The sequence below is a fragment of the Remersonia thermophila genome, chromosome 7, assembly GCF_042764415.1.
Source record: "Remersonia thermophila strain ATCC 22073 chromosome 7, whole genome shotgun sequence".
NCBI classification, from domain to species: Eukaryota; Fungi; Ascomycota; class Sordariomycetes; order Sordariales; family Chaetomiaceae; genus Remersonia; species Remersonia thermophila.
The window spans coordinates 651,135-677,713 of NC_092223.1; the positions used below are offsets into that span (position 1 = coordinate 651,135).

A 26,579-nucleotide genomic window follows, 5' to 3' on the forward strand; every position below is an offset into this window, starting at 1 on the left:
GTCGTACGTGGATAGATGCGTCGGTAGGTAGGTAGGTAGGTAGGTAGGTAGGTAGGTAGGTAGGTCGTCGGCACCCAGATTACCATCAAGTCACACCTCGCGCCAGCCGTTCACGTCCCATCAAGCCCACGCGCGAACGAGCGCCAACCTCAGTTCAGCCGACCCGGTCCGTCAGCACGGTTCAATACCCTTGACCACCTCCCCGCTCCAGGTCTTGATTCCACCCGTTGCTGTTGTTGTCGCCGTTGTCGTCTCCCCTCCCGGGAGAGCTCCTCTGGGTATTGCTCCGGCTGGCGCTCGCGGGGTTCGGTCGGGGGGTCTGGGCGTTGCTCCGGTTGGCGTTCATGGGGTTTGGCGTCTGGGTGTTGCTCCTGCTCGTCATCGGGTTGGGCGGCGGCGACCTCGAACCCTCCACCCTCGACTGCTGCAGCTCGCCCGCCTCCCCGGCCTGCTCCGCCACGCTGGCCATGTTCCTCAACGAGCTCCCGCTCGCGCTCTGCTCACGATGCCAGGCCTGGTACGTGCGGCCCACGCTCTGGAGGCTTGTTATCGAGCCGTTGCTGGGCTCTCGTTGGTGCATCGGCTGCGTGTTGGCGCGCGCCGGCGGAGGGAACTGCTGGGCCGGCCCGCGCTGTCCAGGCATGGAATAGTCGGTGGCGCTCCGGACGGGAGGGCCCACGGGCCGGGGCGACGCCACGTTGGAGGCGTTGGTGCGGTACGTGGGCGCGGGGCTAGCACGTCCGCTGGCGGGGTCGTCGAAGGGCGACCAGCCGGCGCCCGGGCCGGCGTACGGCGGGACGTTGTTGTCATCGGGATTCTGCGCACCGGCGGGATACGGCGACTTGGTATCGCCCCGGTCCGGCGCCCACTTGTCGCCCGTGTTTTGTCGCGGCATGCCGTTGGGGTGCGGGGACTGGGTGTCGCCCCGATTGGGAGCCCACTTGTCGGCGGCATTCTGCCGCGGCATGCCGTTGGCATACGGAGATTGGGTGTCGGCCCGATTGGGAGCCCATTGGTCGGCTGGATACTGCGAGCCGTCGGCGGGAGGAGGCAACCTGTTCTCGCCCGGGTACGGCGACATGGTGTTCGTGCGGTTGGGAGGGCCCCAGCGATCGCCCGGATACTGCGGCCTGTCCTGAGGCAGCCGGTTGTCGCCGGGGTATGGCGATTTGGTATCGCCACGGCGGCGGTCATCCCACGGTTCGGCGCGATACGGCGGCAGCCTCTCGTTCGCCCGGTTCGGACCCGGCCCCCCGTAGTTGTTGTACGGCCCGGTGGTCGCCGCCCTGGCCGGGGGCGGCACCGCCGGCATCCCATCGGAGGCATAGGGGGCGGGGCTCTGGGTGTAGCCGCGAAGAGACGAACCGTTGGAGGCCATGCGCTGGAGCTGAGAGCCAGGGCCGTACGTCCTGTTGGACATGGCGGTCGGGGTGCGCGTGGGCGGAAACCCGTCCAGATCAACCGGGGGGAGGGTCGGCGCCGAGGACTTGGGATCGGACATGCCCATGTCGGCGGCGCCGCCGAGCAGCGACGCCCTGGACGAGTACTGGCTCGTAGCCGTCATCTTGGTGTTGGACCGCGTTGGCATGGTCGGCTTCCGGCCGAGCGTGCTCATCTCGAAGGTGGCCGTGGTGTTGGTCCTCGTCGGCTTCTCGGCGAAGGAGGCGAAGGTATCGGCGCGGTTGAGCCCGGGCATCTCGGGCAGATCGTCGCCGCCGAGGACGGGGAGAGACGGCTTCATGGTGAGGGGGCGATCCTCGCCCGTCTTCTTGGCAGCCTTGAGCTCCGCCTTCTTTCGCTTACGTTCCTCCTCGGCCATGGCCTTGTTGATCTTCTCGGCGACGATCTGCTTGAGGCGCTTGTTGACCTTGCGCTCGCAAAAGCCCGTGAGGCCGCCATCCTCGCGCGGGATGTAGCCCCAGAGAAAGAAGACGAAGAGGAAGGCGGCCAAAAGCAGCGACAGGAGCGAGAAGAACCAGATGATGAAGGTGAAGATCATACCCGACAAGATGACGGCCTGGCGGGGCTCCTCGGTGGCCAGGGCCTTGAGCTTATCGAAGAAGCTGGCCAGCGAGGACTCGAAGTTGGCCTCGTTGATGTTGAGCCTCGCCCTGTAGACGGAGTAGAGGGTGAGGCCGTTGATAACTTGGCGAGGGCCCGTCAGGAGAAGGGTTCGGATCCAGGCTAGCCAGAGAGTGGTGAGCATGATGCACCGAAAGATTGGGAGAGGGGACGGTAAACGCCAAGCGAGAGAAAGAAAAAAAGGACCTACATTGAAAGCTGAAAAAGGTGAACAGAGCAATGTACTCGGCTCCCTTTTTGGACTTGGTCAGTTCCGCGAAGACGAGGAAGCGCTTCCAACCACGTCCGCTCCCCAGCCGGATACTCTCGAGGCGGGCGGCCAAGCTGTCGAGAAAGCACTCGGCGACGCTCCCGCGGCGCATGATGGCGATGGCGCGGAAGTACTCGTAGCAGAGGTTGGCCACGGACAGGAGAATGCAGATGGTGAAGATCCATTTCGAGATGTCAAACGGGATCAGCTGGGTGGGCTCGATCTGGGACGACCACTTGTTGAAAGCGAGGAGCTGGTAGGCGGTGAAGACGTCGACGGCGTAGACAGCCATGGAGATGACGAGAGAGATCCACAGGAAGGCATAGGCGAAAACAGGGCCGACAGAGGTCGCCTTGAAATCGTTGAGGCTCTAGAGGGGTGGTTAGCAGGACGGATTGGCTGGAGGGGGGGGGTTCCCTTGGTTTTGTGTCTCCTGCTTACAATGAAGTCCCATTTCTGCTCCGGGTTGACCTCGACATCGCGTCGACGATGGCTGAGAAAGCCCATTGTAAAGACGGCGCGAGCCCAGCGCGGGTCACCCGACTAGACGGGTAACAAAAGAGAGAAGAAAAAAACAAAAAAGGCGTTCGACGCAGATACGTTGGAAGAAGGATGTCAACACAGTCAATGTGTTGACGGGGTATCTCAAAGCCAAAAAATCAAGACCAAAGGAGAGTACGGCGGCCGCCGTCGCACAAGTCGTTCCTCGCCCGCGAAGAGACCGACTGTGCGCGAGTTGACGAAAGGGGTCGCGCCTAACGCAACGCCAGGGGTGGTTGCGATGTCGAGGACGACGTGGGGAGGGACGACGTCGTCGTCGGGTCGTGAGGAGTAGAAAAGCAAAGGAGCGAAACCCTGTGAGAAGTGGGTGCTGCGTTTGTTCTTGAAAAGGCCACCGCTGGCCTCGACGGATTATCTCGCGGCGGGCATTGCGAGGTGCCGGAGAACCGCCGAGATGGAGAACCGATGCGATCGCCTGAGAAGACAGGGAGCGCTGCTGCTGCTGTTGCTGCTGCTGCTGCTGTCACGGCCCGCCGGGTGGTGGGTGGTGTTTGTGGCACGACGGGACCAAGGTCGACGAGTTGCGTCGTGAGCGGTAGCGATGGCAGGAGTCAACAAGGCCCTCAAAGTCCGGTTTGATCGGCTGGACACGACTTCAAGTCCAGGGCGAGGCGCCGGGTTTCGTGGGAAGGTCGAAGGGGCAGCGATCCGGTTCGTCGAGGGGGGTTTGTCGGCAACAAGGCAAGACGGCGGTTGTGGTGGTGCGCTGGCCTGTATGTCTGACACAAGGAATCAACAAGTTGGGTGGTCGGCGCCAAAGGAATGACTGGACACAATGGGTCCGAAGAGGCCGCCCTGGCAGTGTGGAAGAAGGGTTGGCTCGACAGCTTTTCGACACAAGGCACGCAGCAAGGAACGAAGGGAGCAGCCGAGCAGTTGGACGAGACGTTCTGCGACGGCCGGCCGAGGATTAGGGGGGAAGCATGAAATCAGGAACAGGGCAGGGAACCCAGGCGTTCCAGGGATTCGATGGCTCGGGTGGCGTGGGGCCCTGAGGGAGCGGGATGAGAGGCCTTGCTTGAGGCCTTCTGATTGGCCGGCCGGGCACGCGAATGCGGGGACGGGGAGCCGGGGTTGGAGCGGGGCCAACGCCCAGGGCGTTCTTCCACAGAAAAGCGCCCCCGAATGCGCCGGGTCGCTGCTAATTTCCTGTACGGCGCCCGATGATGCCCCGTTCCCTGGCTTCCACACGGTTTCCCACAGCGCCCGTGCCCCCCCTGGATGGGCGCTCCGGCCCCCCGTGATTGGCTCCTCCTCGGGCCCCTTGCATGTCCCCGTCTTCGTTCTGCCTCTTGATGAAACACGCGCCCAACCAGGGAATGGCAACCTCGGCGCCCGACCGCTGGCAAAACACGGAACGCTGATGCCGAACCGACGCCTGCCAGGAACAGCGCCCAACAGCGCGGCGGCTGCGCTGCTCCGTGGGACCGTTTGTTTGCGGTAGCTAGCGCCTTGGCGAAGGTGGCGCTTAATGGTTGAAGATTGCACCCGTCATTGCGAGCTCCATTTTCGGGTGGAGCTGCTGAGGGTCCAAGTCGGGACGTTGAGCGCAACGGCGGGTTGAATGCTTGCTGGCTGTTTGCTCCGTGGACGAAGTAACTAGGTAACTAGCTACTGTGTCTACTGTGTAACTATGTAGTCCCTCCCACCGGTAGAGGGGATCGCTGACTGCCGACGCCGCCTGTGCCGCGGCGCATTGCTACACACCATGCTGTATGCTGCACGCCGTACTGCGTACATACACGACTGTACATCCAAGCAACTACTATAGGTACATGATGGATACATCCATCAATCTGGCACTGCAGCTTACCTGCCGAGCATCCATTCGTTAGGTAGTTATCCATTCCCGCGTGCTGCCGTCGCATGCAGCCATGCAGGTCTCAAAGATAACCTTTTTTTTTTTCAACAAGTCGTACCGCCGGCAGGTTGCTTTTGCGTTGAGTTGTATACTGCGTAATTGGAGTCTCCCTCAACCATTGGCTCTCATGGAGCCCTGCATCTCCACCACAGGTATCTAGTGTGATGGCCCGGACCTGTGAGAGTGCATACGGCGGAAAGGAGTGGTTGGAAGCTGTTGTTTAAAAGAAGAAAACAACTATCTAATATACCTCTCCTGGAGGCTCCTTATATATACGATGGATGCCTAGAATAGCGGTCTAAGCAGGCAGAATGCCTGCTAGGGTTCAGGACCAGGGTATAAGTCCCTATAGATCCTATCACACACCCCCCAGTTGTTCGTAATCAGCGAGCAACTACTATAATAGGATCCTGAAAATCAAAGAAAAGAGAGAAATGCCGTCGTAGCTCTCGCGCCCTTTTTAGCGGGGTAATTAGGAGTTGAATCCCTTTATAGTATACTATAAGCTGTTTTAGACTTTAGGACGGGTTGTATCCGGTAATTTAAAATCTTTATAATTAATTAACTTTCTAAGCCTTTAAAAGATTGATTTAAAGGTTAATAAAGGAAATTATTCTTTTTCCGGAAATATTAATAATAATCCGGTCGACTATAATATTCTAAAACTATAATAATAAAAGCGATCTTTCCGATTATTATAACTGTAGAAATAGCTTCCCTAGGTATTATATTGATTTTTAGCTCTATTAGTTTTTTTAATATTAAAAGTATATCGTTAAACAGTTTAACAAACTAGGTTACTAGTTTTTATCGTTTAAAGTATATTTTCGATCGTTTAAAACTATTCTTTTTACCTTTTAATTGTAAAAGAGTAACCGACTAGTTTTTATTATAATTATCTATAGTTTTCTAATATATTATAATAGTCGTTTAACCTCCTATACCGTTAGAGGCGGTAGAAAACCTATTAACGCGGATAATAATATTAGTTTACTTATAAAGTTACTTTCTAGTAACGTTATAATATTCTTTAACAATAATTAGAACGTTATAGTTATACTATATAAAAGTAAGGTTAACCCTATTAAGCTTCCGTTCCTTAAGCTTCCGTAAAGGCTTAAGGATAGCTATAGGGTTTTTAATCGGCAGATTAAGCTTTATATAAGTTATTTTAAGTTAGCTTTAAAGTATAATAATAGCTTATACTTATCGGTTGTAAATTAAACCTATTACTATTATTATAAGATAACGATATTTTATAGATTCGGGTAAAACTTTCTTTTTATTATTTTAAAGTCTTAGATAGCTATTATAATAATTAGTATTATATTTTTAACTAATCCTTTTAATTATATATTAAACCCTTTTTATTAGCGTTTACTACTGTTTAATATATATAATATAAGTAAGCCGGCGCTCTTAAAAACGTAAGTTTATTATTTTAAAGACCCGATCTATAGGTTCTAATAAATATATAGATTATCGATTATACTTGTTATATATATAAGAACCTAAAGGCTAATATTACTAAAGGTCGATAGCTAAAGTCTCTTCCGGCTTTAAAGGAAAGTCTAAGGACTTTATTCCTTTATATTGCTAACAGCGTTTTAACGCTATTTACTTTAATTTAATCCGGTCCCTTTACGTTATTCGGTACCTATAAATATTCTTTAACGGTAACTTCCGTTCCTCCCAGCCCGGCTAGTAAAAAGAAGAAGAAGGATAAATCTCCTTTTACTAAAAAGATTAAAGATAAGGGTAAGGGTAAAGCGATAAAGGAGGATAATAATAAGGATAAGGAGGAGGAGCTTTTAAAGTATCTTTTAGTTAATATAAAGGTTAAAGAGGATACTAAAGTAAAGGAGAAGGAAGTAAAGGCTTAGAAGGCGCGTCTATATATTAAGCTAAAGAAGCGTAGGTTAAATATTTAGGTTATCGGTTTATTATATTAGTTTCTAACGCTCTACGCCTTTATTATAAAGTCTTTGGAAATAAGTCCTATTAATTAACCCTTTATTTTAAGTTACCTCCCAGATCCTATACTAGCTTAATAGTATTTTAAAGGTTAAGGAGCTTTTAAAAATACTTAAAACGCTATCGTAACAAATTCTTTATTAATCCGTTAGCTAATATCTATATCGTTTAAAAGTATTCGATATTAAAAGTACCTTTTTTAACTTACTCTTTTACCTATATATTATAAATATCGATAAACTTTAAAAAGGTATTTATCTGTATTCTATCTTTAACTATTAGTCTAATTATATTAGTATTATTATAATAGATTACTTACAGTTCTCTAAGGTTTAGAGTAATATCCTTAAAAAAGCGTTATAACGTTATAGTTTCCTTAGCAATATTTATAAACGCTATTAGTTTAACTTCTATAGATAAAGTAATAACTGTCGACTGCTTTACAGCCTTCTATATAATTATACCCCCGAAGAATATTATTACGTAGCCCTAGATAGACCTTTAAATATTAAAGTAATCGGTAAATAATACATCCTTTATAATAAAGAGTACTTACGACTCGGTTTCCTCGCTAATATATATAATTCTTAGATACCTTATTCTATATAGGTAATAGACTACCTAATATACTATAAAAATATACTAACGTAACGGATTTGTTAAAAAATAAGATAGCTTTAACGTAGTAAAAGCTACGTCTAAGCAAATTATAATAGTTATATAAAGTATCGAACTAATAAGCTTTTAGAAAAGCTTAATTTCGTTATTTAAAGCAGTCCTTTTATATTTAATAAGATTACTAAAGGGAAGTAGAATATAGGGCGCGCGAACTATAAGGTTAATGTCGAACCTTTTAACTACTTTTTTAATATATTAGTCGTAGATTAAGAATACCCGGCGCTTTAGACGGTCCTTAATAATTTTTACGCTTAGAAACTACTTTACTTTTCTTTTCTTATAAAGCTTATACTTAGCTTTAAAAGTATTTATAATATAGTTTACTTTATCCGTATAGTTTTAATAGAAGAAGATAAAATAGTTGTTAACGTAAAATACAATAGTAACCTTACGTTAATCGTTATAGAAAAGGTAAGGCTCTTCTTTAAAGGCTTTAAAGCTTAGTTTATATAAGGTAGAGGAGAACTCTTAATATTAAAGGAGAAATAACTCTCGGAGTCTATAAAGGGCCTGCAGAAGTTAAATATACTTCTCTAGCTGCTTATATCCTTCCGGGAGCTTATAGTATACCGGCGCTTTTAGAAAGGTATTTAAAAATACCTGTTTAATATCGAACTAGTAAACTTTAAGGTTAAAGTATATAGCAATCGTTATTATAAAGCGAAATATATAAATGGTAAGGGTAGTAATATAAGTCGTTTTAAAAGTACTCTAGCGTTATAGATTGCTTTTAATATAAATATATACCTTTATTTTCTCGATATAATTATACTCGTCGAACTTATATATAAATACCTATTTAAAAGGCAAGGGACGTCCTTTAGCTTCTATATAATAGATAATACGCTAAGTCTTTTAGTTAACGAGATTCCTAATCTCTTTGTTGTAAGCTTCTAAGAATAGGTATTTAAACTTATAATTTTCGATATTTCGAAAGCGCTAAGGTACTTTAGTATTAGCTAGTTCTAAGAAATATATTTTTAGTATTTTAAAAGTAGTATCTAAGTGTTTTACAAACCTCTGGTTTATAGCCGCTATTATTATATAATAAATAGTATAAGTTTAAAAGCTGTTACTTTTATAAATAGGATTGTTTAGGAAAAAGGTTATATAGAAGCTCTTTTAATATTTTTAATTCGGTAGATATATATTATTATCTCGATATATCCCGAATACGAATCCGATAAGTCTATACTTATCGTTATCGTCTTTACCTTTAAGCCCTTAACCTTTCTGTTATCTGCTTTAACGTATAGCAGGCCTATATACCTTCCTAACGTATTTACGTTTAATATAGGCTAGATTAAGGTTTTATCTTTTTATAGTCTGCTATCTTATTATAGTATTTATAATATAATAAGCGCTTTACAACAGTTTATAAATATTATTTACCAGCTATAGAAGCTCCTTTTTAACTGTAAAGAGTCCTATAGTATTATTATTATAGAGGCCTAATAAGAGTATACTAAGCTTTATAGTCCTATTAGCGGAATACTAGTCTTTAGCTATTATACCTTTATAATAAATATCGTTAGTATAAGGTTTAATATTTATAACCTTGTTAAATCCTATATAAAGCGATAAAGGATTAATAGATAGCTTTAGGGTTGGAAGTCTAGTTGTAAACGATCCTGCTTTTAATAGCTTAGTAAAGGTATCCGTAAAAGGTATACTTTTTACTTATACTCCTATCCCCGAGTTCTAACCCTTTAGCCGGTTAAAACTCGTTTTTAGCCTTTTAGAAGATACTAAGTGTTCTAGACTTTTAAAGTTAATATCGTCGGGCTTTCTTACTATACTAGCATCCTAGTACCCTGTATCGGACTTAAGTAGCTTTATAATATCCCTTATAATTTAAAGCGGTTATAGAGATATATATTCCTTACTAGATTTATAGAAAAGCTTTTTATTAAAGATTACGTTCCGTATAATAATAACCTTTTTAAACTAAGGAACCTAAATCCGGTAGATATTAGTTGCCTAATATTTAACTAGGTAACCGATATAAGCTCTCTCGGTTATTTTAAACAGCTTCCGGTAAGTATTCGCTTCTCGTCGTTTATCGAATAGATATATTTAGTATCCGTATATATATAGGTTGCTAAAGTAAAGCTTTAGATCTCGCGTATAATTATTTATAAACTTAGGTTAATACTAACGGAAATATTACTAAAACTATAAATATAGTTTTTTGTTTAGTAATTTTTAATCGTTATATTATAAAAGCGTAATATTAATTAACTAAGCGGTTGCTTTTATAGTTTCTAGCTATAGGTCGTAAAGCAGGCGGGCTCCGAGAAGTATAGTAAACCCTTTTTCGATAATTTTACGTCTTATACGCTTAGATCCTTCGTTAGCCTCCGAGGTATAGGTTAAGGTAAGTTTAAAATCGATTTTTAGGTTCTAAATCTAAATTTTATAATCCGTATACTTTTTAATACCGATAATATTAGTATCATTATTTTACCGGATCTTATAGACTTTAAAGCTAAACTATATATTAATCTACAATATAGTATCTTTAATCTGTTTAGCTACGGTATATAGCGACTTAGTTATTAAAGTTTTTACGATTATTCTTTTACTTTATTCGTCTTTAATTATAAACAGCTATTTTAAACCGTTAAACCTAGGATTAAACTTAAAAAGGTCCTAAATAATCCTTTAAAAGAGTTTTATAACGCGGTTTTTAAAGGGTTAGCGTAAAATAACTCGAGTAGCGTATACCTATATATAACTTTTATATTCCTTTCTTAGGATATTATTTACTTTATACCGAACTCCTTTAGCTATAAAGATAAGTTTTCGTATTACTTTAGGCCCTACGTATCCTATACGTAGGTATTATAGGTATTCCGTATCCTTTCTCTTAGGAAGTAGCTTTTTCAATCGGGCGGCTAAACGGGTTTTAATAACGGTAAAAAATATAGTTATAATATACTTAGGTAGAGGAACCTTTAAGTAAATAAAATAAACGTTATATTTAAAGAATATTAAATTATATTTATAAACTAACTATTTTATTACTAGACTATACTTTATAGGGCTGTAACGAAAAGTTCTGTCCTACCCGTAATATTAAAGGCCTGCCCGTTTAAAAGCTACCTCTAATATAATATTAATGTAGAACCTGTTAATAAAAACCGTATCTTCCAGAATTAGGTCCTTAATATTAGGACCTCTATTATTATTTAATATATTCCTAAGCCTTTATCGTCTATAGGCTTATACTTAGAAAAAGGTTATACCCGCTTCTATATAGCTATCTAGGTTATCGACTTTGTATTAGGATCTAGGCTTAAATCGTAACTTATTGTTAACGATATAAACTGTTTCGTAGTTATTTAAAAGAATAGAATTATAAAGCGGGTAATAGTTAGTAATAAATATAGTATAAATACCGGGAGGAAGCTAAATTTTTACCTATAAGTTATAAGGGATTACCGTTTTAACGAAAGACCCTGAAAAGTCTTTATTATTATCGAATTTCAACTTAACTCCGATTAAACTAGAAAAGAGTTTTTCGCTGCCCGGTTTTAATAGTAAGCGTAGTACTTCGGGACTAAAGAGTCTTATCCTTTAAGCTTATAACTCGTTTTTAAAGTCTGTTTATTAAAGCTTTATAAAGTTGTTAAAGATATATTAACGTAAACTTTAAAATATTATACCGCCTCTTTTACTTTTACTAAATATAATAGCTTTAAGATTAAAGTATTTAATTAGTATTTAATAGTATTGTTTAAGGATTCCGTATAAGCAATTATAGTAAACCTTTAGTATTCGGTTTACTTTCCTATTTTAATTATTAAACTGGTTATAGCTTTAGTTACTGCCTTTTCTATTACTATTCCCGCCTTTTCTTTATCTATAGCTACCCTTTAATCTAAAAGACTTACCTTTACTGTTATTACTATTTTTCTTATTAAACCCTTATTTTAATAGGTTTTACTAGTTAGATAATTATCTACGTCCTCCAAAAATAATATAAATATACAGTAAAATATATACCCCAGCTTTATTTTAAAGGAGAAATCAGTATAGCTAGTCTATATATACCTTTATAGTTTCCTTAGGGTCGCTTTAGATAACTCTATTAACTAAAAATATATATTTAATATAAGTTTATCCTAGGGCAATACGCTTTTAAACAGTATTTAAAAAGGCTATAATAGCTAGAAGACTAACTATATCGGTAACTCCGTTTATAAGTATATTATAATATTTGTAGTAGAAGTCTATAATTTATTTAAAAGGGTCTATAGCTGTTTCGGCTTTATTAAGGATATTAAAGAAGGCTTTATAAAACGCTTCTATCCTTACTATCTAAATAGGAAAAATTTAAGCTTTTAAAATACGTAGGACGTTATAGCAGATCTATAGCTATCTTATTAACGTAAAAAGGTTAAAGGTATTTTTAAATAGATCCTTCCGAACGGTATTAAAGATAAAATAATATATTGTATTATAAGCCTTCCTCTAATCGTTCGAATCGTTTTACAGGGTCTTTAAAAAGTACCGGAGGAGGTTCTACTTATATATATAGTTTACATCGGATTTAAAGGGTTCTCCTAGTTTTTCTAGTTTAAAGCCCCTTTCCTCCGGATTAATATTCTACTAATCCTAAAGCTCTTACTAGTATTAAATCCTAAGCTGCTGCTAAACCTTTAAGTAGACGTTTATATAAAACGGCTTTTAATTATTATTAAAAATCTTTAGAACCGTTTTAGCGTTTACTTCTGGTTTACAGATCTATTATACACTATAGGTATAAGCTTCGTTTCGAACGTAATCGAACTATCGTCCTTAGTTACAAAAGGTTTCTAACCGTACGATACCGAGAGTATAATCCTTAAGGACTAAGTTTATCTTGCCGAGGAAGGTGCTTTAATAGTTAGCGACGGGTTTTAAGAGAGAGAGGAGAAAATGAACGAGCTAAACGCTTTAAAGATTAATTTAAGGGCTTATAATAAGAAGGGGAGGTTCTCTTTCTACGTAGCAGGAAGGCACCGGGCTTATAACTGTAATGGCCCGGACCTGTAAAAGTGTATACGGCGGAAAGGAGTGGTTGGAAGCTATTGTTCAAAAGAAGAAAACAACTATCTAATATGCCTCTCCTGGAGGCTCCTTATATACACGATGGATGCCCAGAATAGCGGTCTGAGCAGGCAGAATGCCTGCTGGGGTTCAGGACCAGGGTATAAGTCCCCATAGATCCTGTCACATCTAGCCTATGACACTTACACACGACAGACATTGTTGTCGTCACCACCAACCTCCCCCCCTCCCTTTCTTTTCTTAAACACACAACATACGTTGTACGCCGAGAAAGGAAAAGAGAGAGAAAGAAGCAAAAAAAAAAAAAAAGAGAAAAGGAAGAAAAAATAGAGAGAGAGAGAGAGAGAGAGAGAGAGAGAGAGAGAAGAAAAAAGAGAGAAACAGAGAGCACCTCTCCTCCCATCTTACGCCTCCCCATCCCCTTCCACCCCCCATTCCTCCACCATCTTCCCCGCCATCGCCGCCCTCAACTCCATCTGCTCCGTCTCCGTCAACCCCGTCGCGCTCCCCCTCCGCCGCCTCCAGCTTTCCCTCGTCTCCCTCAACCTCGCCTCCCCATCGTTTTCCTCCCCCCCCTCCTCCTCATCGCTGACAAACTCATACGTCCGCCACTCGCAATTCGCCCACCCCGTGCCGGCCCGCACATCCACGCCGTCGAAATCCTGCGTCAAAAAGTGCAAGAACCCGCCGTGCGTAACCACCACGATGTGCGCGTCTCCGCCGCTCCCCTCCCCCTCCTCCTCCCCCTCCCCCTCCTCCTTCTCTTTCTCTCTCTCTTCCTGCTGCTGTCGTCGAGCCCACTCCCGCCCCAACCCGCGCAGGAACCTCCGCGCCTTGCTCGCGCGCGCCTCCAGCCTGGCCGCCGTCGGCGCGAACGGGCTCGCGCGGCTCCGCTTGTCGGCCCACGCCGCGCCGCCGCCCAGGGCCGCGGCCAGCGACAGGTCGACCGCGTCGTCCCCGAACTCGGCGGCGAGCGCCTCGACGGGCGACCCGACGTCGCACGGCAGCGGCGAGATCTCCTGGATCTCGGGCAGGGCGAGCACCTTCTTCTTCTGCTTGTTGTTGTTCTTGTTCTTCCCTGCCGCGCCGTCGTGTTCGCCCTCGTCTCCAAAGGCGAGGAGGCACGTCTTGAGCGTCCTCCGCAGGGGGCTCGCGACGAGGTGGGTCACCTTGTCGTGGTAGGGAAACGCCCGGCGGAGGCGCGCGCATTGCTCCTCGCCGAGGGGCGTCAGGTCCGGGTCCGGCAGGACGTGGTTGTCCGGGTGGAGGTTGTGGTACCCCTGGGCGTGGCGGACGAGGTGCAGGTAGGTCGGCATTGTTTTTTTTTTTTTTTTTTTTTTTTTTTTTTTTTTTATTTTTTTGTGTTGTTCTTGTTGTTGTTGTCTTTGTTTTCCGTCGTCGCGATGACTTGATTCCCGGCTTCTGCCAAGTGTGTGTGAAGAGGGGAAAAAAACGAGGTAAAAAGAGTCGAGTTTCGTAGCAACGTATTGCGCTGTGCCCGGGAATCGTGGGAACAGCTATTCGCTCCCCAAGTTTCTCTCCCCAAGTCCCGTCCCGTCCCGGTACCGGAACCCGGTCAAGCCCGCAACGCCATCGGCAGAGCTGCCCAACGATGGAGCTCCGCTCCCATGGTTTCGCGGCGCCACACGGGACGCCGCCATTGGTCCGAGCCGGCCGAACCTGCTTCCCGGTCTTACGTCAGGGGCCGAGCTGAGCAAGGAAGCCCGGCAAGCAGCCAGCTGAGCCTCCCGCGTCCGGGCCTCGCGCGACGGCGTCCAGGTTCGTCTCGCTCCATCATAGAATCACGGGACCTCATCCATACACAGTACACCCTAGACATCTAGGTATTGCGGACGTCTTGATTGGAAAAAAAATGGGACGTAACACATGAGCCCGTGGGAGGAATTATGATCCGCCGCGTTCTCCCCCGCCCATGATGACGATCATCCATCAGACCCAACTCCGTGGTACATACATACAAGGCCGCCGTCGTCTTCTAACCTGGGAGCTTCTTCTCTTTCGTTCCACACATCCAAGCTCCCTTTCCCCCCCTCCCCCCCTCTCCTCGTCCCCGTCGCGCACCAACTCCTCCTCATTAAAGATCAATCAAGCTCTCCTCCACAACCGGCTGTTTCACCGCCGTCACCGGCGCATGCTGTGGCGCCGAGGGAAACGCTTCCGCCGTGGCATAGCCCGCGTACGCTGCGTTGTTGCTAGCGCTCGCCGGAGGCTGCGCTTGCCAGACGGGAGGGACGGGAACCTGCTGAGCGGCGGGATGCTGCCAGTAGGGCTGCGGGGCTGTTTGCACGGGCGTCGGTTGGTGCGGCTGTTGAGGGGCCGGTTGCTGCTGCTGCTGCTGTTGCTGCTGCTGTAATGGCTGAGCGGGAGCGGAAGCCGGCGTCTGCGGCAAGGATGGCTGATAGCCCTGCGGCGGTTGCGCGAGGTTAGGATAGTGTGACGTGGCCGGGTCGGGAGGCGATGCCGGCTGCTGTTGTGGCGGCTGCTGCTGCTGCTGCTGCTGCTGCTGGGCTGGCGGCGGCGGCTGGGCCTGGGGAGCATAGTAGAAGGATGCAGCCGGATCGGCCGTTGGTGCCGTGGGCACCGGGTCGTTGGGCGCAGGGGCCGACGGCTGCGTTGGGGCCGAGGGTGCAGGCGCCTGGTTCGGCTGCGGCGCCTCGCTCGGTGGGTAGCTGGGTTGCTGCCCGTACTGCTGCGCAGGCGTTGAGGGCGCCCAGCTGCCGGTGGGTTGAGGCACCTGCAGCGGGGGGTACTGGGAAGGGGGGGGAGGCGCTGCGACCGAGGCCCGCTGGTCGTAGGGGGCGTACGGTGGTTGCTGTACGGGTTGCGCGTACGACGGATGCGTTGTCGCAGGGGTATACTCGTGTTGAGGCGGCTCGTTGGTGTAGAAGCTCTCGGCAGGCCCCACGGCGCTGGGAGCGCTGGGCGGGAGCGTTGGGTACGGCCCCGCAGCCGCCTGCCTCGCCGGTGGAAGATTGTAACCTCCTATGCTGTGCTGGCCATAGGCCTTGGATAGCCGCTCCTCAAGCATCCGATCGTAGTAGCGGACGACCGTGGACAGCTTTGCATGGAGATCGAGCAAGGTGTCTAGGCAGCGTTAGCACGAGGCATCGTTGGTCCGGCTGTCGAGACGGGTCACTGACCGTGCTTGCTCATGGTTTCTCCGTAGCTGCGGGCGAGCTTGGGCCTCAAGGCGCTGATGCTGTCGTACAGCTCCTGGATCTGGGGCTCGCGCAGGATCGTGCCCGGCGGCTGGGTTTGAAGCCGGTCGACAAGCGTTGCGAAGAGGTTGATGTTTTCGGCCTCGACCGGAGTGAGCTCGTAGTCGTTCTTGGGCAGCGCGGCGGGAGCGGTGGGCGTCAAGGCGGCGGGTTTGGACGCCTGCTCTCGCAGCGCCGCCGCGTGCCTCTTCTTTTGCTCCTCCATGTCTGCCAACGACGCCGCAATGGCCGCCTTGAGGTCCTCGTCTTCCTCCTCGGCCGCCTTGGAAGCGCCGTAGCCGTTGGTCGTCGCGGCCGGGGCCGGCTGGCTCGCTGCCGGGGCGGCATAGGCTCGGGAGTTGTTCTTGACATCCTCCAGGCTCATGGCCAGGGCCTTCTTGAGGTCCTCGTCGAACCCGTCGTCGTCCACGCGGGCAGGGCGCGGCTGCATCGAAGACACGCGCGACTTGCTGGGCTGCGAGGCGTGGGACGAGGTTCGCTCGTGACCCCCGCCATGGCCGCCGCCGCCGCCGCCGCCCTTGGAGTGCTTCTCGGTGAGCTTGGCGTAACACCCGTCATCGACGCGGACGGCTTGGAAGATGCCGAGGTGAGGGAGGGGCAGGGTCTTGCTGGAGCATTGCTGATCGAAGCAGTTGCCGCAGTTCCGGCAGTGGTGTTTCCTGTTGGTGAAGGTGAAGGGCGTCCGGCAGCGCATGCATACGTCCGAGTCGACCCATTCGGGAGGCTGGTGGGAAAAAGGAGGGGGGCGTTAGCAGAGGGTCTTGCGGAGGCCCAGCGGCAGGCTCGGACGTACCGCGCTGCTATCGAGCATGCTGCTGGCGACGCTGACGCGGGGCGGAAACTTGAATCCCTCGCGCTGCAGCGTCTTGTACACCTCGACAATGTATCCCAGCTCGTAGCGGCCCTCGGCGGCGGTGGCCCAGGACTGGATAAGCTCGAGGATCTTGGCGCGCACTTCGGCGTTGACGGCGTTGGGACCGACGGCTTTCAAAAGGGACACGAGGGTTTCCATGAACTCGCGGGATGCGATCTCGACGAGGAAGTGGTTGCCGCCGTTTTTGACGCATGTGTCGGTGAGCTGGGCGACGGGTTAGCAGGAGGCAGCGGCGTGGGCGGCGGCGAGGCTCCCTTACGTTCAAGGCGCTGAGCTGGGTGTTGGGGTTCTTGTGGTTGATGCGCTTCTTGAGCGAGCGCATGGCCTCCTTGGGCGGTACCGTCTTGGAGCGAATGACGTCGGAGATCTCGAGGTTGAGAGCGATGTCTTCGCTGCGGCATGCGAGCAGGCAGGTCAGCCATGGATCCAGCCTTGGAGCGAGGCTGGGGGGAGGGGGAGGGGGAGGGCGTTCCGGAGAGGACATACAGGCTGCTGCTGGTTGCCTTTTCGATCTGCTCATCCAGAGCCGTGTTGGCTCCGGAAGACCACCACCCCATCATCTTGAGGGGAGGGGCGCTGTATGGCGATGGTGCGATGGGAGGTGGCGTGCGGGTGGTGTTTGGCGTCGTCGAGGATGACGGCTCTCGCGGGGTCGCCTAAGAGAGGGCGGATGGTGCGAATGGGATGGGCGGTTCGTGGGCGGCAGCGTCGGCGATGTCGCACCCGAGAAACGCTGGCGAAGCAGGATAGAGGCGAGGAAAAGGCGGCACCGGCGGCGGAATCGATGGCTGAGGGAAAATCCCTTGGGTTTCGGAGCGATGGGATGGGATGGATGGAGGTGGGAGGTTGCCGGACCCAGATGATGCAGCTGCCTGTCGCTTGGTTTGCGTACGAGGGACCAGGTCCAGGCCGATGGCGCAGGCTTGGCTGAGGCTGGGGGGACAGCGGATAACTACGCAGTAACTAACGGTAGGTACCGTAGCTGACCTTGATTGGATTGGCAGCCCCGCAGATCAGCGCTGGAAGCTCGGGGAGGGAGGAGTCAGCACATGTGTAATGCGACGTATTGCGACGTATTGGACGTATTGAAACGTATTGCGATGCAGGGTGACGTAAGGGCGGCTGGTACCGGTAGGGAAGCATGTGTCAGGCATCCCAACTGCCCGGCGGCATGTTCCCCCCGGCAGCCAAAGCAGCAGCAAAAGCAGCAGCAAAACGACCGCTTTTGTAAGCAGGTGTTTTTCTGCTGTAGTTTGGGACAGGTCCAGGACTCGTATCGTTTGGGGATGGCCGTGGGCTGCTGCTCTCTTACAGGGCGCTCGTCCCGGGGACGCGCGTACCGCCCCAGCGTACTGTACACAGTACACGTACACTGCGGTGTCCCAGTAACGCAAGGTGGCTTACATAAGGTACGTAACGTACGTCAGGTACCTTACAACAGCACATGCCGGTCCTGGCATTCGTCACCGTCCGCCGTCCAGGTTCCCAGGCCAAACCACCCCACATTCATCCACCATCCATCACGAACCACCACCACGCTCTTCATGGAAGGACAGGAGAGCTCAAAGTCCAGACAAAGACCGAATTCAACACCCCTGTCGCTCGCAAGCCGGCCATCCGCCTCGTCTGGGTTCATCAAACAAGGCATCGCATCTTGCCGGGGTTGTTCCCACGTCTTGCCTGAACGTACCGCCGTAGCCTCGTTTGCGTTTCCAGGGCGGGGGGGCGCCGCCAGCGGCCAACCCGCGGCAACCAGCAACAACGCGCGAAACCACCCTTCGTCCCCGGCTTACTATACAGCGCCGCAAGGAGCCCCGATACCGTTGGCAACCCGACAGGCCCACGAACATGACGTGACCACCCACGCCTATCCCATCTACGCGCGCTCCCTTTCGTCCCCCGCCAGGCATGCCGGGCCCTACGACGCTCCACACCTCCGGGTCTCCCTCCCTGGGGGGATCCGGAGGGAGGCCTTCGAGCCTAGGCCCCGGGAAGCGCATCCTGCCGCACATTGACGACATCACGTCCGTCACCGTCAACATCGACAACCACACCCCCGTCGAAAAGGTGCTCGCCGTCGCCGAGTCGACCCTGCGCCAGGCCGAGTCCTACCGCACCTTTGGCCGTCCCGACCTGGCCCTCGCCGACTACCTGAGAGCCAGCAGCATCATCCTCGACATCATCCGACACAACAAGGGCTGGGTCTCGCTGCGCCGCGACAACAAGTCCCTCTCGGAGCGCTACAACCGCCTCCTCCGCCGCGTCCAAGAGATGCACCCCGACTTCGAGGCCGTCAAGGAGCACATCAAGGCCGACAACGCGAGGACCGGGGTCCAGCCGACCGTCTCCCGACCGAGCTCGACCGATGCGGGACCGAGGCACCCGCCGACGGCAACCCCCGTCGCAAAGGTCAGCGAGGCCGGCGAGAATGGCGTCAAATCGAAGCCGGCCGTGCACCCGAAACCGGCCAACCTTCAGGGCAAGAGCCTGCTGTCCAACGCGGCCGCCAGCGACCTCATGGCGCGCTTTACGAGGCTGCGCACCAGCACATCCTCAAGCCCGTCAGCCAGCCCCCTACCCGACCTGCTGTCGGATGCATCGCCGAACCCCTCGCCTGCCTCGAGCCTAGCTCCCCCGACGGCCGGCCTGAACGGGGTGGCCCCCGCCGAGATGCCCCGGATGCCCGCCGCCATTTACAACCCCCCCCGGGGCTCCATATCGAGCGAGACGGCCGCCCTTCCCTCGAGCACCCCGCGCTCCATGTTCAGCAGGACGAGCTCCACGGCGTCGCTGAGCGGAGGCAGGCAGACCCCGCCGGTCGCCCCCAACGAGCCCGCCTTGGCGCCCGCTCCCCCCATCTGGCCGGCCGTCGCCTCGGCCAAGCGCCAGAAACCGCCCGTCCCCGAAGGCGACACCATCTCCGTCGACGACCTGATCCGCCTCATGAAGGTCGGCGCCCGGGACTTCTCCATCCTGCTGATGGACATACGGAGCCGCGCCGAGTTCGACGACGGCCACATCATGTCGCAGGCCACCATCTGCCTCGAGCCCGAGGTGCTCTTGCGGCCAAACATCTCGGCCGACGAGCTCGCCGAAGCCATGGTGCTGGCGCCATCGGCGGAGCAGGTTCTGTTCGAGAAGCGCCACGCCTTCGACCTGGTCGTGTTCTACGACCAGCGCTCCTCCCACGTCCCAGACAAGCCGCAAGACACGGAAGCCAGGGCGGTGCGCGGCCTGTTCGACGCCCTTAGGGAGTACGACTTTCCGGGGCCCGGCGCCCAAAGGTGCCAGCCCAAGCTGCTCCGGGGGGGCCTGGACGCTTGGACCGACGCCGTGGGGCTCTCGAGCCTCCAGTCCTCCTCAACGAGCCCCAAAGCACAGCACGCGGCACCCCCCATCGCGCAGGCCCTCCTGCGGACCCCGCGCCAGAAATACGTTACCCGTCCCATCCAGGACCCGGCCGAGGCCCAGCGCTGGGAAGAAAGCATCGCCGACGTCAAGGCCATCGAGCCCATCCGGTCCAAGGACGATTTCCTCCGCCGCTTCCCTGCCATCTCCAGCCAGCGCGAATCCATGACGTCTCCTGCTACCAGCCCGCCCAGGACCCAACCGCAGAGCCCATTCCACCACCGCATGCTGAGCGAAGAGCACCTCTACACCTCTCTCCCCGCCCCGCCAGCCCCGCCGCCTCCGGCCGTGCCGCGCCGGACGTACAGCGGCCTCGCCGAGAGCGACGATTCCGCCGTGGTCTTGGCCAAGCGAGCGGGCGCCCAGTACGGCGGCGAGCCGGCGCGCAGGTACCGAACGGGGTTGCAGAACCCGGGCGTGTGGTGCTTTGCCAACAGCTCCCTGCAGGCCATGTTCGCCACGCCGGGGTTCTCGCGCGAGGTCTGGTCGGGGGCGTGGAAGGAGGCGTACAAGGTGCCCGTGAAGCCGGACGAAAACATCGAGAACCCCCAGCTCCTGACCAAGTGCCTGGCCAACCTGTTCCACTGGCTCAACCTAGGGACCATAGAATCCATCATCGCCAAGACCTTCATGGTATGTCGCGGTCCCCGCGTAACAAAAAAAATGCCTCTTACTACCGCTCCTCCTGCTAACGCGTTGGCCAGGATTACACGAGGTATATCCATGGCAAGGCCGCCGAGGGCAGGCCCAACCGATCCGAGAACGACTTGTTTGGCGGACCCAACCAGCAAGACGCCCAGGAGTTCTACTCGTTCATCATGGACGTGATCCACGACGAGACCAACGTCCGGCGCAACAGGAAGCCGCCCAAGGAAAAGGAGTACACCCCCAAGACGGGCACCATCGTTCAAAACGCCATGGACTACTGGCGCAGCTACTCCCAAGCCAGCGCGTCCATCGTCGACAAGTACTTCCGAGGCCTCGAAGCGTTTGTCTCGCGCTGCCAGAACCCCGCGTGCCAGCAGGTCACCCACCTGTTCCAGCCATGCGACGTCTGGATCCTCAACCTCGCCAACATGGGCGACGACATTGACTTTTACCGGCTTCTCGAGAACCACCAGAAGGAGGAGCTCTTTCCGGACCTGATTTGCGAAACGTGCAAGCAGCGCGGCCGCACGCGCATGGCCAAGTTTGCGCGCCTGCCCGACCGGTTGGTGTTTTGCTTCAACCGCTTCCATAACTCGGCAGGCGGAGGCATCGCGGGGGGGATGTTTGGCGCCGGCCGATTCTCGTCCAAGATCCACGCCAAGGTCCGGTTCCCCATCCGCGACCTCGACCTCGCTCGCTTCTTTGCCGCCGATCCCGCCGGCGCACAGGGCCCGGGGTCTCCTTCTTCTGCCCCGCCTCATCCTTCCCTGGCCTCCCATGCCATCAACCACCCTGCTCATGCCGCACCACCACCACAACCACCACAACCGCCACCGCCACGTCCCCCGAAAGAACCCCTCGCTCCCGCGGCGGACCCGTCCTCGGTCCCATCCCACCACGTCACGCCCCCCTTCATCTACGACTGCTACGCCGTCACGGTCCACGCGGGACAGGGGATCAACGGCGGGCACTACATTGCCTACGTCCAAGACGACACGTCGCCCGATCCGGCCGATTGGTTCCGGTGCAACGACTCGGTCGTGAGCCGCGTCAGGGTCACCGGCGGCGGCGGCGGCGGCGGCGGCGGCGTGGGTGCGTCTGATGCAAGGGGGGATGTGACCGAGGAGATGTATGGAAAGGGCGGGGCCGTGGCGTATATGGTCTTTTATCGCCGGAGGGGAACTTGATTTTGTGGTGATGCTCATGGGGGTGGTGGTGGTGGTGGTGGTGGGCGGGGAAGGGGGAAGGGGGTTGTTTGGATTGTTCTTTTCTCTTCTTGGTATTGTTGGTTTGTAAAGCATGGGGGTTTGCGTGCTTTGTCTTTTTCGCCCGCATGAAGTGATGAATGGAAGAGCACGTACGTATATACATGTCTGGCGGTTTCTTGGGAGTCCCCGCCCCCCTTTTTCTTTTCTTTTCGAAGGAGGATATATCCGTCGCGTCTTTTGAGTTTTTAATAATCCAATACCCCCATGTCCTCGAGAGGCGGAGTGAGCGCGGGAGTGTCATCGTCTATGTTTGTCCGGATATGGCGTGTTTCCATGCTGCCGAGCTGGAGAGTCCTAGGTTTGTTTTTGATGTCGTTTTGGAGGACGGAAGTGTATTAGTGGTCTGATGCATTCTCCATGTATAAGGCAGGCCTAGTTATTCCTGTAAGAGGCCCCTACCATGAACCATCGTCGCCAGAAATGCAATCGAATACTTGGTACCACCCGGCATCGTTGAGTTGGCGTGCTATCATCATCATCATCATCGCCCTCATCATCACCCGTATCATCGATATCCATGAACAGCAGCAATCTGACGTTCTCGCTAGGTCTATCCATACGCTTCATCCGGGTTGATTCCTAGCTAGACATGGCATGAAAACTCGCTCAACACCATCGCCTCCTGCATCCACAAAAAAAAAAAAAAAAGCAAAGAAAACGAGCCCTTGCAACGCCTTGCCTCCCATCATAACCGCTTACCCGCTTCCTTTCCCAACCCAACCCAGACCAACACGACCGCCGCCGCAAGACAAGTAACGACACGCCAGGTAGGCACCTTGGCAACAACCTTACAAGACGGGAGCGGGGACCGGGCTGCAACGTGCACGGCCCGGGGAGGGTTTCCCCTGCGGTCTCCATAGACCGCCCGGGTTGGTTTCTCTCAAGGGCATGCCCGCCATACCTCCATCAAGAAAATCATCCCGCCTGGCCTCTCCCTCGCGCCCCCTTCCTCCTGCCCAGCCGCTCCTCTCCTCGGGGAAGCGCCTGCGCGCACACCTATTTGCCGCCGAAGCACTCCCGGATCTCCTTGGCGTATCTCTCGCGGATGGCTTTGCGGTTGAGCTTTTGCGTGGCCGTGACGAGCCCCTGTTTCGACGTTGGCCGTTAGCCGTCACGCAACCTTGAAGAAGAAGAAAACAAAAGGGACGAAACGAGGCCATCACAGGGATAAAAGGGGAAAAGAAATCGGGTGGGGAGAGAGGGGGGGGGAGAGAAGAACTCACACTCGCAGGCGTCCACTCCTCATCCACCAAGACGACCCCGACCACCGTCTCCATCGCGCTCAGGTTCTCGCGCCGCGCCGCGTCCTGGAGGGCGCGCAGCACGGCCGCGCGGATTTGCTTGTCCTTGTGCAGGCTCTGTGGCGGGGTCGAGAGGCCAAGCTCGCCGGCGGTCTCGGCGAGGGCCTTTTCGTTGGGGACGATGATTGCGATGGGACGCGGGTGGGCGGATTCGCCGTGTCTGATGCCAGGTGATTAGCTTACGTTCCCCTTTATGAAGCCTTTTTTTTTTTTTGGGGGGGGGGGGGGGGGGGAGTGGACCGTCCAACACAGATCCAGCGGGACCGCCTACATCATGATGCTCTGCACAAAAGTCACGCCGCGGTAGATGGACTCGAGCTTCTCGAGCGCGATGTACTCGCCGCCCTGGAGCTTGACGAGGTTCTTGACGCGGTCGATGACGGCCAGGTGGCCGTCGGCGTTGAACTCGCCAATGTCGCCGGTCCGGAACCAGCCGTCGTCCGTGATGGCCTTGGCCGTCTCCTCCGGGTTCTCAAAGTACTCGCGGATCACGGGCGGGCCGCGGATCAGGATCTCGCCGCGCGGAGGCGTTGTCGAGGTCGAGTAGCCCAGCTCGGGAAGGGAGACGAGCTTGACTTCGACGGAGGCCGTGACGGGGCCGATGGCGTCGCCGGGGGTCCCTGCCGGGGAAAAAAAAATCTGTCAGCTGTGTGCGCTTTGGGCCTCTTTGCGTTTCGGCTTCGCAAGGCTCTGCGTGAACTTACACTCCAAGGGGCACCCGATGGCGCCGTTGGCGCAGGTCTCGGTCAGCCCGTAGCCGTTGAGCATCGGGGCGATGACCATGGACATGAACTTGAGGGTCGGGGCCGAGATGCTCGATGCGCCGTTGACGATGATCCTCAGGCGGCCGCCGGTGACGGCGCGCACCTGGGCGAAGACGGCGGCGTCCAGCAGGCCGGCCCCCGGAAGCGAGCACGACACGAGGAAGGACTTGAGCGCGACGGCCGAGTGGAACAGCGCGTGCCGCAGGGGGCCCAAGGACTTGGCCTTGGCGTCGATGCCCTTCCTGACCGTCTCCCAGATCTGCGGCACGCCCACCATGATGGTCGGCGCGAAGGCGCGCATGTCGCCGTAGCAGTTGCGCACGCTCGAGTCGGACAGGGTGCGCGGGTGGCCGTAGCCCAGGGTGGCGCCGACGAAGATGACGAGGTTCTCGAGCACGAGCTCGAAGATGTGGGCCAGGGGCAGGTACGCGAGGACGAACTCCTGGTGGCTGACGGCCTCGTCCATGAGGGCGTACAGGCCGGCGACGGCCGACACGAAGGCGGCGTGGGTGACGGGCACGCCCTTGGGAGGCCCCGTGCTGCCCGACGTGTACATGATGCAGTACGTCTCCTCCGGGGCGGGCTGCACGGGCACCTCGGGGTTGTCTTCGCCCAGGGCGCGGAGCTCCTCGAACGACACGACGGCGAGGTCCGGGTGGGAGGAGCGGAACGCTTGGATCTCGGCGTCCGGGACGGGGACGTGCGTGTTGTCGTTGTAGACGACGAACCTGACCGAGTCGGCCCTTTCGAGGGGTCCGTTGATGGTCTTGAGGAGGTGGGGGTCGATGAAGACGGCCTTGGGCTTGCTCTGGAGCAGGGAGTGCTCGACGCCGCTCTCGCCGAGGGTGTCGTACGCGGTGACGATGGCCATGGATTGCGCCGCGCAGGCGTGGGAGACGGCAAGCCACTGGGGGCTGGACACGGAAAAGGGGTCAGCACGAGACAGAGAGAAAGGCACGGGGCGGGGCATGGACGCACCTCGTGGCCGCAAAGATGAAGACGCGGTCCTTGGCCTCCAGGCCCAGCTTCCGCAGGCCGGATCCGACCTGGAGCACGTGGGCAAAGTATTCGTGGTAGGTCCGGTACGAGTAGTCGGAGAGCTCGTAGTAGGTCCATTCCTTGTCCACCTCGACGGTGCGGCCGTCGACCACCTTGGGCACCTTTTTGGTTTCCTTGTGCGTGTGGAGCAGCTTTCGGCTCCCGATGGCGGGCTCGTGAGCATACAGTTTGGCGCTGCGGCGCAGCAGGTCAAAGGCGGTGTCGACATCCTCGGCGGGGCGCTCCAGCAGGCCGTCCTTGGCTTTGGGATGACGGCGCGGCAGCGTCTCGCCCGGGACGGGCTTGTACCCCGGCGCCTCGATGGTGTAGGGTGGTTTGTGCACCTTTCGCAAGGGGGTTGGAGCCAGGCTGTACTTGTACGTCATGTTTGCGGCGAGGGAGGGAGGGGAGGAGAGGGTGAGGATGGTCAGATGAATAGAGACGGATGGATGGAGGGAGGGAGGGAGAGAGGGAGGGAGAGAGGGAGGGAGAGAGGTGTGGAATGCTCAACGGCGGGCGTCGCGACTCAAGAGAGCTGGTGGTTTTATTCCGAGTGGGAGAAATGGAAGCGGGCAATCATAGCCAAACCTCGGCTCGCAACGCTTCCCGGCGATGAAGTTGGGGGTGTTGCCTCGGCACTTCATTCAAGACCCTGGGTGGGAGGGGGGGGTGATGATGTGTCCACTGACGACACAAATGCTCGTTCATGCAGATCCGATCAGCTTCCGGGTCTTTGGAGGAGGCACGGGAAATTCGGATGCGGTGCATCGGAGGCCAAGCAACAGGGCAGGGGTTCCGGATGCCCGCAGGTCGGAATGCTCTCGCTGCTGTCTTGGTTTCTAAGAGTTGGCATGGATCATGATCCAGCAGAGAGCCAGCCACAGGTTTTTGGATGTTGTGGTTTTTTGCTCGGTGGGAGAACAAGAGCTATAATGGCTGGCTCCATAGTAGTATAGCTACCTGGCCGTATTATACCGGAATCTCGAGCTTCGCGATGCTGGCCACGCGAGGACGGACGAGACCCCAGATCGATGACGCTACCCGGGCCCGCGTGACAGGGTTGCCCCTGTCAGGTGGGTCTCTCGGTCGCATCGAATGTCAGGGTCTCGGCCTCAGCCCAACGGAGATCGCCGCCCGGTCGACAACCATGCCCGGCTTGGCTCCCAACGGTGGATCCACACCAATAAGCTCACCCGGCGCGCGCGTCAACACTGCACCACAACAACCCTCCACCCTCCACCCTCCACACGCTCCATCACCACCTATCATCACCATCACCAAACGTCTCAGAGAGGCTGGCCGTTTCCAGGGATCTCGTCGATCTGATGAACAGATAACGGGACGCCCCCCCTCCAACCCCTTCCTCAAGCGCCAAGAGCCCTTCTCTTGTCCTGCCGCCGTGTCATCGTGAAGGCCAGGGGAACGCTGTGCATTATTATAACGATGATAGTACGCAGTATACCGCTTTCTGCGTCGACGGGGCGGATCCAGGACCCTGAATCCGTCCTCAGCCAGCCATCCGGGCGGCAGACACACATTCAACGACGGCCCCTGAGCATGACAATCCTGCCTCCGCTG

General features: G+C 53.3%; 5 protein-coding genes across 5 annotated transcripts; 1 reads left to right on the forward strand and 4 right to left on the reverse strand.

The window, feature by feature from the left end:
- Window positions 1-181: 181 nt before the first annotated feature.
- VTJ83DRAFT_7159 (uncharacterized protein) lies at window positions 182-2,839 on the reverse strand (the record flags this gene model as incomplete). Its single annotated transcript, XM_071013950.1, has 3 exons — window positions 182-2,184; window positions 2,273-2,702; window positions 2,774-2,839. The coding sequence occupies 3 exons, from the start codon at window positions 2,837-2,839 to the stop codon at window positions 182-184; spliced, it is 2,499 nt and encodes an 832-aa protein (XP_070863376.1).
- Window positions 2,840-12,865: 10,026 nt separating this feature from the next.
- VTJ83DRAFT_7160 (uncharacterized protein) lies at window positions 12,866-13,777 on the reverse strand (the record flags this gene model as incomplete). Its single annotated transcript, XM_071013952.1, has 1 exon — window positions 12,866-13,777. The coding sequence occupies one exon, from the start codon at window positions 13,775-13,777 to the stop codon at window positions 12,866-12,868; it is 912 nt and encodes a 303-aa protein (XP_070863377.1).
- A 779-nt stretch (window positions 13,778-14,556) lies between these two features.
- On the reverse strand, window positions 14,557-17,134 carry VTJ83DRAFT_7161 (uncharacterized protein; the record flags this gene model as incomplete). The annotated part of the gene is made up of 5 exons (XM_071013953.1): window positions 14,557-15,566; window positions 15,623-16,424; window positions 16,494-16,778; window positions 16,834-16,966; window positions 17,061-17,134. The coding sequence occupies 5 exons, from the start codon at window positions 17,132-17,134 to the stop codon at window positions 14,557-14,559; spliced, it is 2,304 nt and encodes a 767-aa protein (XP_070863378.1).
- Window positions 17,135-18,482: 1,348 nt separating this feature from the next.
- Window positions 18,483-21,817, forward strand: VTJ83DRAFT_7162 (uncharacterized protein; the record flags this gene model as incomplete). The annotated part of the gene is made up of 2 exons (XM_071013954.1): window positions 18,483-20,615; window positions 20,687-21,817. 2 exons carry the CDS (start codon window positions 18,483-18,485, stop codon window positions 21,815-21,817), a joined length of 3,264 nt encoding a protein of 1,087 aa, XP_070863379.1.
- Window positions 21,818-22,894: 1,077 nt separating this feature from the next.
- VTJ83DRAFT_7163 (uncharacterized protein) lies at window positions 22,895-25,387 on the reverse strand (the record flags this gene model as incomplete). The annotated part of the gene is made up of 5 exons (XM_071013955.1): window positions 22,895-22,984; window positions 23,122-23,359; window positions 23,471-23,819; window positions 23,904-24,877; window positions 24,942-25,387. The coding sequence occupies 5 exons, from the start codon at window positions 25,385-25,387 to the stop codon at window positions 22,895-22,897; spliced, it is 2,097 nt and encodes a 698-aa protein (XP_070863380.1).
- Window positions 25,388-26,579: the final 1,192 nt, after the last annotated feature.